The sequence below is a fragment of the Notechis scutatus genome, chromosome 6 (assembly GCF_049901735.1).
Source record: "Notechis scutatus isolate UNSWTSFEM ecotype Mainland chromosome 6, rNotScu1.2, whole genome shotgun sequence".
NCBI lineage: Eukaryota > Metazoa > Chordata > Lepidosauria > Squamata > Elapidae > Notechis > Notechis scutatus.
This window is the reverse complement of record NC_142014.1, coordinates 32,072,462-32,084,628: the sequence shown is the minus strand read 5'-3', so window position 1 is coordinate 32,084,628 and position 12,167 is coordinate 32,072,462. Positions and strand designations below refer to the sequence as shown.

At 44.7% G+C, this 12,167-nt stretch overlaps 1 protein-coding gene across 1 annotated transcript; it reads left to right on the top strand.

Moving 5' to 3' along the window:
* Positions 1-1,401: 1,401 nt before the first annotated feature.
* On the top strand, positions 1,402-11,315 carry NUDT5 (nudix hydrolase 5). Its single transcript, XM_087967913.1, has 8 exons — positions 1,402-1,475; positions 2,412-2,479; positions 3,142-3,194; positions 4,231-4,338; positions 5,046-5,141; positions 7,844-7,956; positions 9,152-9,203; positions 11,058-11,315. The coding sequence occupies exons 1-8, from the start codon at positions 1,413-1,415 to the stop codon at positions 11,165-11,167; spliced, it is 663 nt and encodes a 220-aa protein (XP_087824039.1). The 5' UTR covers positions 1,402-1,412; the 3' UTR covers positions 11,168-11,315.
* The last annotated feature ends 852 nt before the right edge of the window (positions 11,316-12,167 follow it).

Below are 12,167 nucleotides of genomic sequence, written 5' to 3'. Positions count from 1 at the left end.
TCGCGTGACCCTGGGCTATTGCAACCATCATAAATATGAGTCGGTTTCCAAGAACCTGAGTTTTTGCTCACGGGACAATGGAGGTGCTGCAATGTGTGAAAAACAGTCGTCAGTTTTTTCAGTGCCGTTGTAACTTGGAACGGTCGCTAAAGGACCCATTGTAAGTCAAGGACTAAGCTGTAGTAGGCTCTCCCTGATTGCTGAAAGGAGTTGGCACAGTTTCCTGCTGATTTGGAAGGAAAACATATCATACATAATGATAAGACATCACACATAATCTCTGTCTAAATCAGTGGTTGCCAACAAGTGGGCCAGGGACCACTGGTGGTCTGCGAGAAAATGTTGATGGTCCGCAGAGAAATGTCCCCCCCCAAAGCAATTAATGCAGGCTGCGCAGGAGCACAAGCTGCGCCACCCATATGACCCGCGGGAACATAAGGCTTGCGTTGCTTGCCTTGCGAACAACACGAGGTAGTCGAGAGGGGGGAATGGGTGGAGGGGGGAACTTGCCCCACATGCCTGGCCTGGCTACCGGGCTGCTTCTTTCCACTTCTTTCTTCTCCTGCTTTTGGTTGCACACAAGGAAAGCAGCAAAAGTCTTTCTTTCTCTCCCCCAAACTCTGCCAGAAATGAGTCTTTGGGACCCTGCAAGTCCTCCTGCTCCACAATCCTGCACCGGCAAAGACTCATTTCTGGCGGAGTTTGGGGGAAGAGAAAGAAAGACTTCTGCGGCTTCTGCTGCTTTCCTTGCATGAAGGCAAAAGTCTCTCTCTCTCCCCCTGAGAACGGAGCTGGAGACGGTATCCTGTGATCCCAAATAAAGAACGATCAATCGGTAGGAAAACAGGGTGGAGGATTTTCCTACAGAATTTTGTTGGGATTTTCCCAGGGTCCCTGGTCCGCGGGATTTAAAATTATGAGTTCAGTGGTCCCTGAGGTCCAAAAGGTTGGCAACCCCTGGACTAGATGACCTCCAAGGTCCCTTCCAGCTCTATTCCGATTCAGTGATTCAATGGATCGAAAGGGGTTGAAATTCATGAAGTCGCCAAATGGCAATCCCAACTTCTAATTTTGCATGTGAATTATGCATGTTGCCCTCTTGTTGCTCTGCTTTCTTTGAGCAACATATTTGCTCGTAATCAGTCGAGTTCTTTTTAGGATCACGACCGGATCAGGCCAAACTGTCTGACAATTCCCCCAAGCCCCCCCCCCCCGTCCATCCAACCGACATTCCTCACTTGAGTTCAGACCACGCTTTGTTCATCTTTGTTAATATTTGCTGAAGACCTGGTTTGTCAACTTGAACATGGAAAGGATGAATGGGGCAGACATTATGCGAATGGCAAATATTGACTTTGGTTTGTAGGAAAGTGAACTTTGTCCCGCGAAGGAGAAAGGAACATTCCCTGAAAATGGAAAAAGAAGCATCTCCGGAAGATCTAACATCTGCCCAAGAGACCATCATCAAAGAAGAGGTAATGTGGGGTTTAATGTGGGGTCATTTTACTGCCAGGGACCAATGTGAGGTTCAAGAAACACCAAAGTTGTTTTTAATTTCTTTGGAGAGTTTTGTTTTGCTTTTTTGAAAATGTGCTACAGGTAGTTCTTGACTTACAAGTCCAATTGAGCCCAACATTTCTGTGAAATATTTGTTAAGGGGGGTTTGGCTCATTTTACCACCTTTTTTGGCCAGTTGTTAAGTGAATCACTGCAGATATTAAGTTAGTCACCCTTAAGTGAATCTGGCTTCCCCTTGGAACTTTGCTGGTCAGAAGGTTGCAAAATGGGTCATTGCAACCGTCATAAATAGGAACAAGTTACCAAGCCTCTGAATTTAGATCATGGTTGTTAAGTGTGTGAAAAACAGTCCTAGGTTTTCTAGGGCCGTTGTAAGTTCGAACAGTCACTAAACGAACCATTGTAAGTTGAGGGCTACCTCTATTTTCCACTGTGAACGTAGCCCTTTCAGATGCTGCAGCAAAAATGTATCTCTACATTCAGTGGCCTTTAAATCCTACTTTTTGTTAGAAATATGAGTTTGGACCTTAGAAAATGACTTTGCAATGGACTGTCTAGAGGTTACGAGGTGGGTATACAGCCTAATGAACATCCAGTGGCCTTCCTAGAACATGTCTAAACATTGATGAAACCATCATTCTGCCCATGTTAAGAGAGTAACTCTCACTGAAAAAAATATGAGCTACTGCTTTGTAAGCAAGCTTGGAGATGCTTTTCAAGTCAGTGGCCTTGGTTTGCATTGAAGACGTTATAGCTGAGGTCTCCAAACTTTAAGATTTGTGGACTTCAACTCCCAGAATTCCCCAGCCAGCCATAGGAGTCGAAGTCCACAAGTCTTAAAAGCTGTCAAATTTGGAGACCCCTGATTTAATTGATGCTTTTTTTCTTTTCAGACCATCACTCAAAGAAAATGGGTGAAGCTGGACCAAACCACTTACGTTGATCCAACTGGTCAAACAAGGTAGCCATCCTGTCTTTTATTCAGTCTATGAACTAAGAACCACGGTCAGTCCTCGGCTATGACCACAATGGAGTCCAAACCTTCCATTGTTAAGTGAGACATGTGTTAAGTGAGTTTTGCCCCGTTTTACGCCCTTTTGTGCCACAGTCATTGAGGGAATCACTGCAGTTGTTAAGTTAGTGGCATGCTCATTAAGCAAATCGATAAAGGAAAGGAATTTTTTTTAAAAAACCTAGGTAAATAAATGGATGGATGGATGGATATAGATAGATAAAATAGATATATTAAATAGATAGATGAAATAGATAATAGATTAAATAGATAGATGAAATATATAGATAAAATAGATATAGATAGATTAAATAGATAGATTAGATAGATATAGATTAAATAGATAGATAAAATAGATATAGATTAAATAGATGAAATAGATAAAATATATAGATGAAATAGATAGAGATAGATTAAATAGATAGATTAGATAGACAGACAGACAGACACATACATACATAAATTAGAAAACTAGATAAAGTAAATGAAACTTTTCAAAGAAAAAAAAAAGCACAATCAATTTGGTCAAAATGATGTTATCCATTAACAACTTTTGAAAGTAATAATATCCTGGGTTCTGATTTTTATCTTCTTTTTGTAATTTTTAACAGAATATGGGAATCGGTAAAACGTACTACCAGGAAAGAAGGGGGTTCTGCCGATGGTAAGCCAACTTTCCTTACTATGCGGGTTAAACCACCCCCAAAAAAATTATTGCTGAATGAGCAAATTGGACAAGGTGACAAGGTAAAAAAGAACAAATCTGTCTTAGCGCTGATGATGTCACCTAGTTGGGTAGTGAGATGTCTGCAAGAAAACAACCAAGCTCAGAGAGCACCAAGGACCCCACAGTCCACCTCCTCCTCCAGGCCCACTCCCTTTTGACACTGATGGTGTTACCTAGTTAGGTAATGAGACGTCTGCAAGAAAACAACCAAGTTCAGAGAGCCACCCAGAACACAAATCAGTGCAAATGGGGAAATCGGCTCTGTGGACATTCCTGTTCAGTGCATGTTCCTGGCTAAACGTTGGGTTTGTGATAGACTCCGCTCTCAAATTCCTCTGGGAAGGTTCTGCAAAGTCTCCTCTGGCATTCGAGGAGGTGGAAATGGCTACTTGGGGGTACAGAAACTTGAAACCCCAGTGCTTCAAAGTTCAAACCAAGGTAGCAATGCAGAGCAATCTTGGAGGGTAATTCTGAGACTATGGGAGGTTGTGGTTCAGGTATACACTCATTTTAGAAGCTCCTTGGGCTCTTCACACACACACACACACACACACACACACACACACACACCTGGCGGCACCCACGCCCCAAGAGGTTGGGAAAAATGGGAGAGCCTCCTAAGTTATCTCGAAGTTCCTTCAACAAGGGATGCAATAAAATGCATTTTAATAAAATGTGGGTTTGTCTTGTAGACAAAAGCATATTAATTTTTGCCCTTGATTCACTGGGGTTGGGGGGACCTCCAGAAAGCTTTTTTTTTTTTTCCTGTGAAGTAGGTTAGATCTAAAGAGAGCAAGCGGTCACTCCCAAACCAAGACCTTTGCCAGCCAAGAGCAATAAGGCCACTGTTGCAATGCACGAGATGCTCCAGGTCGTCTCTGGATTCCCTGGGTATCGAGGTGTATTGAATATATCCAGCTGTTGGCGCGTCTGCAATCATGTGCCCCCCCCGCTTCTTTTCTTGGGCTGGTAGGTGTGGCTGTTATTCCGGTGCTGCAGCGAACTCTCCACTACGACTGCATGGTCTTGGTGAAGCAATTCAGGCCTCCCATTGGAGCCTTTTGCCTGGAATTCCCTGCAGGTAAGGATGAGCTCTTCCGGCTTCATAACTGGGATGAAAAATCCTTCCCTTCCCTTTCTCCTTTCTCCTTCCCTTCCTATTCCCCTTCCCATTCTCCTTTCCTTTCTCCTTCCCATTTTCCTTTCCTTTTTCCTTCCCTTCCCATTCTCCTTCTCTTTCCTTTCTCCTTTCCTTTCCTTTCTCCTTCCCTTCCCTCTTTCTCCTTTCCTTTCTCCTTCCCTCTTTCCTTTCCATTCTCTTTCCCTTCCCTTCCCATTCTCCTTTCCTTTTCTTTCTCCTTTCCTTCCCTTTCTGCTTTTCTTTCTCTTTTCCTTCCTTCTTCTTTCTCCTTCCTTTCCCATTCTCCTTTCCTTTCTCCTTTCTCTTTTCCTTCCCGTCCCTTTCTCCTTCACTTCCCCCTTTCTCCTTTCTCTTTTCTCCTTCCCTTCCCTTTCTGGTTTCTTTTCTGTTTTCCTTTCCTTCCCATTCTCCTTCCTTTCTCCTTCTCTTCCTATTTTCCTTTCCTTTCTCCTTCCCTTCCTTCTTTTTCTTTTCTCCTTTCCTTTCTCCTTCCCTTCCCTTTCTCCTTTCCTTTTCTGCCCTTCCCTCACCTCAACTCACCCATCTCTCTCTCTCTTTCTCTTTCTGGTTCTCTTGTTCTTTCTCCTGTCCCTTTCGTTCTTTTTGAGAGAACAGGCTGTAACTCGAGTTGTCTGTTTGCATCACAGGTCTAATTGATATCAATGAGACTCCCGAGGTGGCTGCCTTACGTGAACTGGAAGAAGAAACGGGTTATAAAGGGGACATCCTTGAATGTTCTCCAGGTAGTTGTTGAGTTTTGCCTTCGCTGTTGAAAAAGAAGAGGAAGAAAGGAGGATGGATGCGGTCCTTGGTACTCTCTGAGATTATTTGGGGGCGGGGGGTAGGGCTTATATTACAAGCATCCTGAAAAATCATGCTAGGGCTCATTTTCCAGTTGGGTCTTATTTTCAGGGAAACACTGTAGTAGCAGAACCGTTGTACGATAACTCAGAGTCCCCAACACTTGTACACCCTCCCAAGCAATACTATGCCACTATGAGTTTTGGGGTTTGGTTTTGTTTTTTTAATCAGGCAACCTGGTCTACCCAATCAGGGGATGGAGCATGCTGCTTCCACTTTCACTTTCCAGCCCCAATCCAGGGGCCTTTGAAACAAACTATTTTTGTGTTGAATTTGTGTTTTAATGACAAATAAAGGGAGGCTAATCTGGATCTATTTCAAGCCATTTAGCTCTCGTCAGCTAGCCACGCCCTTTCTGGGATTTGAACCCAGGCTCCTTGCATATACCATGTTTCCCCAAAAATAAGACCCAGTCTTATAAAAAAATTTTGCCAGCAAAAAAAGACAGCAGGTCTTATTTTGGGGGGAAGTCCTCCACTGACTAACCTCACTTGCGCGCATCGCCCCCGGCCTCCTTTTCGCTGTCCGAGGCCTTCAGGAACTTCTTCTACAGCCGGCAAGACTTTCCTGAAGGCCTCTGCAGCTGATAAGAGAGCTCAGGATCAATCCAGAGCTTTGTTATCAGCTCCAGAGGCCTTGAGGAAAGCCTGGCCAGCTGGGCGGGCCAGGCAGGTGTCGAGGTGTGTGAGGCCTGGCTACACCTGTCCACAGGTAAGTAGTAGGGCAGCTTCACATACACCCTATCCCCACCCTAGCTTAATTTTTACTCATCCACTCTAGAGTGGGCAGGATCTTAATTTGGGGGTAAGGTTTATATTGGGCGCACATGTAAAAATCAAGCTAGAACTTACTTTCAGGGTAGATACTATTTTCAGGAAAACAGGATATTAAATAGATGTATTAACCTCTAAGCCATGGGCTCTCCTGGCTTTGTTGTCTGTACCAGGGGAAAGATTAAGTGGTTTGTTTGTTTTTTAATTTTATTTTTTGCCACTGAGAGGTCCAGCAGGATTAGAAGCAGATCTCCTGGAAAGAGTCTATCCATTGAGTCACTTAAAGGTCTCCACCCACTTAACAACACTTAATTAGTCCAATTAAATCTGGGTGATTATGTTGCTAAATCGGGAAAGTGGTATTGTTGACAGGAGAAAGTTGGTGATAACATGCTAGACAGGTTGAAAAGGTAGACAAAACAGTTTTTGGAAGCAGAGTAGAGTTGGAAGGGACCTTGGAGGTCTTCTAGTCCAACCGCCTTCTCAAACAGGAGACCCTGTACCATTTCAGACAGGTGGCTGTCCAGTCTCTTCTTAAAAGCCTCCAGTGATGGAGAAGGAAGGAAGGAGAGAAGGAAGGAAGGAAAAAGAAAGAAGGAAGGAAGGAAAAAGAAGGAAGGAAGGAAGGAAGGAAGGAAGGAAGGAAGGAAGGAAGGAAGGAAGGAAGGAAGGAAGGAAGGAAGGAAGGAAGGAAGGAAGGAAGGGGCTGTTCAGTTTCTTCTTAAGAACCTCCAGTGATGGAGAAGGAAGGAAGGAAGAAAGGAAGGAGGAAGAAAGGAAGTCAGTCAGTCAGTCAGGCAGACAGGCATAACAAAATAACAGAGTTGGAAGGGACCTTAGAGGTCTTCTAGTCCAATACCCTTCTCAAGCAGGAGACCCTGTACCATTTCAGACAGGTGGCTTTCCAGTCTCTTCTTAAAAGCCTCCAGTGATGGAGAAGGAAGGAAGGAAGGAAAAGAAAGGAAAGAAGGAAGGTAGGAAGGAAGGAAGGAAAGCATAACAAATAACAGAGTTGGAAGGGACCTTAGAGGTCTTCTAGTCCAGCCCTTTGCTCGAGCAGGAGACCCTATACCATTTCAGACAAGGGGCTGTCCAGTCTCTTCTTAAAAATCTCCAGTGAACTTCTGGTGGCAGGCTGTTCCACTGGTTAATTGTCCTCCGTCAGGAAGTTCCAGGTTGCTTCTCTCCTTGATTAATTTCGATCACGGAGTTGCTGCAAAGGTTCTAACTGTGAAAAGAGGTCCCAAGTCTCTTTTTCCCCCAGTCCCATTGTGATTTTGAACGGTCACTAAATGAACGGTTGTAAGTCGAGGACTACCTATAGGCCGATCAAATAAGGAAATGGCTGTGCATACCTTCTCAAGATCCCGGGAAGGACATTGTGCAAAAAATTGTGCAAAAAAATGTGTAAATTTTTGTCATCCAGGAGGGTGTTCAGAGTATTGCAGCGTAAATTCAGCGCCAGAAAAGTAAACACAGATGGCTGAGGCTTCCGTTAACTTCTTTATAAACATGTAAAGTCAATTTTACAATACCAGTTGTAGATTTTCTCCAACGTGGAGCAAACTCAACCAGAAGTAGACATGTTACAGGTTCAGAGCAGAACTCTGGTTTTCTGCAAGCAAGTTAGTTTCTCTTTCACTTTAGAGCTGAGCACAGAACAGAAATAAACCACGCCTCTTTTAAGTTTCAGCCCTCAACTCAGCTCTCATTGGCTGACCTTGTTACTAAGTTCATGAATATACTCCATTAGAGGGCAGGTCCTTGCTTTTATTTTCTGTGTAACTGAGCGTTCGGTGTTTTTCCCATAGCTTTGTGCTTAGATCCTGGCCTGACAAACTGTGCGTCACACATTGCGACCGTCACTATCAACGGAGACCTCCCTGTTAATCTGAAGCCGAAACAAAAACCCGGTGAGTCTTTTGTTAACTTTCCTTTCCTTTTGGATTCTCCCAAATGAAAGGTTCCTTTGGAGAGAGAGGTTTCGGAAGCGGAGTAGAGCTGGAAGGGACCTTGGAGGTCTTCTAGTCCAACCCCCTGCTCAAGCAGGAGGCCCTATACCATTTGGGACAAGGGTCTGCCGTTGTGCAAATATACACAGAGTTTCAGATCCACTCGAGAACTTATTTTTTTTTGTGACATTTGTGTTCTATTTTCTCCCCTACAGAGGAAGGAGGTACGTTACCTGGTTTATGTTCCTTTTTGGCTGGGAACTGAGATGAATCTTCTCAACTTCCTTCAGAGTTCCAGTGTCTGGTTTGAAATTTGCTCGTCTTTTGCATTCATTGATATCTTTCACCATAAGAAATTGTGTATTTTTTGAGGTTGTCCTGTGCATTGGTCTTTCATTAGTAAGTGGATAATGCATGACATGAACAGGTAGTCGTTGACTTACGACGTTCATTTAGTGACTGTCTGAAGTCACAACAGCACTGAAAAAAGCAAGTTATGGCCCTTTTTCACACTTAGGACTGTTGCAGCATCCTCCCAGGGTCATGTGATCAAAATTCAGAGGCTTGGCAGCTGACTCATATTTATGATGGGCGCAGTGTCCCGGGTTCACGTGGTCCCCTTTTGCGACCTTCTGACAAGCAAAGTGCATGGGGAAGCCATTCGCTTAACAACCGTGTGATTCACTTAACAACTGCAGGGATTCACTTAAAAACGGGGACAAAAAAGGTCGCACAACAGGGCAAAGCTAACCGCTGCCTTGCTTAGCAACAGAAATGTTGGACTCAATTGTAGTCATAAGTTAAGGACTACCTGTATACAGGGATCAGGGGAATAGAATAAAATTGTTTCCGACTTAGAAACCTGGTTCTTTCTGGTTTGGGGGCGGGATCCAGATTCCTGCAGATCTCTTTGCCTTGGTAATGAAAGCTTTGCAGGAAAACCACCCAGCTCAGAGCGCAGGAAGGACGTCCCCCGTTCCACCCCAAGCTATAGATATTCTCATTTATTCATAAAGGGCGACCGGAAGTGAGGGCATTTGGCGTCCTTCTCGAGGCTAAAATGGGTGAAAGTGACATTTTATAATAATAAATAAGAATGAAAACTGATGGATGATGGTGCCAACTCTGTAACATCCGTGGTTTGTTTGTTTTTCCCTCTTTTCAGAGTTTGTGGAAGTTGTTACGCTGCCAAAGAACGATTTAATGCAGAGAATTGAAGGTAAGGAAGTATGGAAAGTTTGAGATGGAGAACTGGAGCTTCCTTGCGAGGGTCAGCCTGGAGAGATGTCTGAAATGCTATGGGGTCTCCTGCTGGAACAGTGGGTTGGACTAGACGACCTCCAAGATCCCTTCCAACTTTGTTATTGTCACGCTGTTATGCTGTTTTCTTCCTTCCTTCATTTCCCTTCCCTTCAATCTTTCCTTCCCTTCCTCATTTTCTGTTTCCTTCCTTCCCTCCCCTTTAATCCCTCCTTCCCTCATTTTCCATTTCCTTTCCTTCCCCTTCCCTTCAATCTTTCCTTCCCTCCCTCATTTCATGTATTCATAACTATGTATATACTTATACCTATTATCTTGTAAGCGATTGACAAATCAAATAAATAAATAAACAAAAATTTCCATTTCCTTCCTTCCTTCCCTCATTTCCCACTTCCTTCTTTCCTTCCCTCCCTCATTTTTCACTTCCTTCTTTCCTTCTCTCCCTCATTTTCCATTTCCTTCCTTCTTCTTCCCCTTGCCTTTATTCCTTCCCTCCCTCATTTTCCATTTCCTTCCTTCTTTCCTTCCCCTTGCCTTTAATCCTTCCTTCTCTCCCTCATTTTCCATTTCCTTCCTTCTTTCCTTGCCTTTAATCCTTTCTTCCCTCCCTTACGTTCCATTTCCTTCCTTCCATCCATCCTTACTCTCTTTCTCATTCTCCTTCCTGGTGGCACAGTGCTACAATGCAGTATTGCAGGCTAATTCAGCAGCTCGATCCTGACTGGCTCATGGTCAACTCGGCTGTCCGAGGTGGGTAAAATGAGGACCCCAGATTGTTGGGGAGCAACAGGCTGACTCTGTAAACTGCTCAGAGAGGGCTGGAAAAGCACCATGAAGCAATAGATAAGTCTAAGTGCTTTTGCTAGATTTGAGCAATAATTTGGATAGTAACTCGATGGAAAAGGCAATTTATCGGGGTTGGCTCCATTCTGCCCAATTTCTTTTCTAGCCCTAAAGCATGATTATAACATCATTTTTATTACTGCAATAATGCTTAAATTAAAGAGTGGGTTGCACAGATGGACTCCCCCCAAGAGCCTCCTTTTCAGCGGTGGTTACATTATCCAGTCAAGTCATTTCTAGATTAAACTCACGGTTTTGCCAGGATTATAGGGCCCACCTCTCCCTAAACGGGAACGAAACCAAATCTGAAGCACCGCCGTTTTGGTTTGAATGAAACTCTCTTTGTCCAACTTTTGGCAAATGGCTTTCAGACCAGTTTTCTAACTGCTTCTGGTACAGGTGGCTCTTCACTTACAACCCTTCCTTTAGGGACCGTTCCATTTTACAACGGCACTGAGTGAAACTATTGTAAAGTCAGGGACCACCTGTTATTATGGGAAACTGCCCTCCGTGGCCTTCGGAATGGAAGGCAGCTCTTGGATGTCTTTTGTCTCATGCGGGGGCTGGCAACACTCAAAAGAGCCATTTGGAGACGTCTCCCACAGAAAACACCAGGAGCCACAAAACCTGCTGGCAGTTACTCCCATTTAAATCATGAGTCTCTAGCCGAAATTCCAAAACTTAAAGAAGATTTATTAGGAGTAAACATGACGGTGCTGCCTGGGTGTAAGCCGACTCTGATACATGTCATTCCTGACTATTTCCTGAGCAGCCACAAAACTATGTAGTTGAATTAAACATTCTATTTTCTTCTGAAACTTTTCTTGGATTTACCCATGGTTGGCCTACTGGGAGTCAAAAAGCTCAATAAAACGCATGCTGGCGGGTGTCACACAGACTGGCAGTTGTGACGGAGCCGCAGCAGAGGGATGAAAGAGTCTAGTGTGTGTCCTTGTGTTTTTTTCTGTAGAGCTGGTGGCCGAGGAGCACCTGATCGTGGATGCCAAGCTGTACGCTTACGCACTGGCCCTGAGGCACGCTTCGGACCAGCCCTTCCAGGTGCCCTTCATGAAGTTCTAGAACTCCCTGTCCTAGAACTCCCAAGACCGAGAATTTGCCTTCGAATAATGCAGCTGAGCTGTTTCCTGCGCACACACACACACAAAATATTTTTAATTCAAGTTCACTGGAATCGTCGGTGGAACAATAAAAGAGTTGTATTGCTGTTTTCCAGTCTATATAGTTCTTGAACTGCTGGGTTGTTGCATTGAGTAGTTGGCAGCCAGTGGCTCACTGGCTAAGACGCTGAGCTTGTCGATCAGTTCGGGGGTTCGAATCCCTAGCACCGCATAATGGAGTGAGCTCCCATTACTTGTCCCAGCTTCTGCCAACCTAGCAGTTCAAAAGCATGTCAAAAATGCAAGTAGAAAAATAGGGACCACTTTGGTGGGAAGGGAACAGCGTTCCGTGCGCCTTTGGTGTTTAGTCCTGCCGGCCACATGACCACGAAGACAGCTTCGGACAATGCTGGCTCTTCGGCTTTGTAACAGAGATGAACACCACACCCTAGAGCCAGAAACAACTAGCACGGATGTGCGAGGGGAACCTGTACTTTTACCTAGTTAGCAGCCAAGACTGTGGGTTGGGTCTTGACTTGCCTTGGGCTTGGCCAACTCTTTTATCATCAAAAGGGAAGCTCTTGGGACTTCATCCGTGCTTGTCTCGGGAAGAGTTCCCATCTTCCTTGCCTTGCTTGTAAATGGTTGGTGGACCAACAGGCAGAACTTCTAGAGCTCGAGAGCCACCGGTCACCTGAGGCTGCCCGTAATCTTCTCCCTGCCCCTAGCAAGGAATTCTGGGAGTTGTAGTCCAACAAGTCTTCTAAGTTGCCAATTTGGAGAAACCCTGGTGTGGTGGGTGATGGGTTGGTTGGTCTCTAAGGCTGAGGAGACCGTGGTTCTTCTTCAGCTGTGGAAGATCTCTGGAGGCCTTGGAGAGTCCCTTTCCCAGCCCAGCCTACACCACAGGATTGCTGTGAGGAGGAAAACTGGGAGGACGGGCCCTGTGGACAGGTAATCTT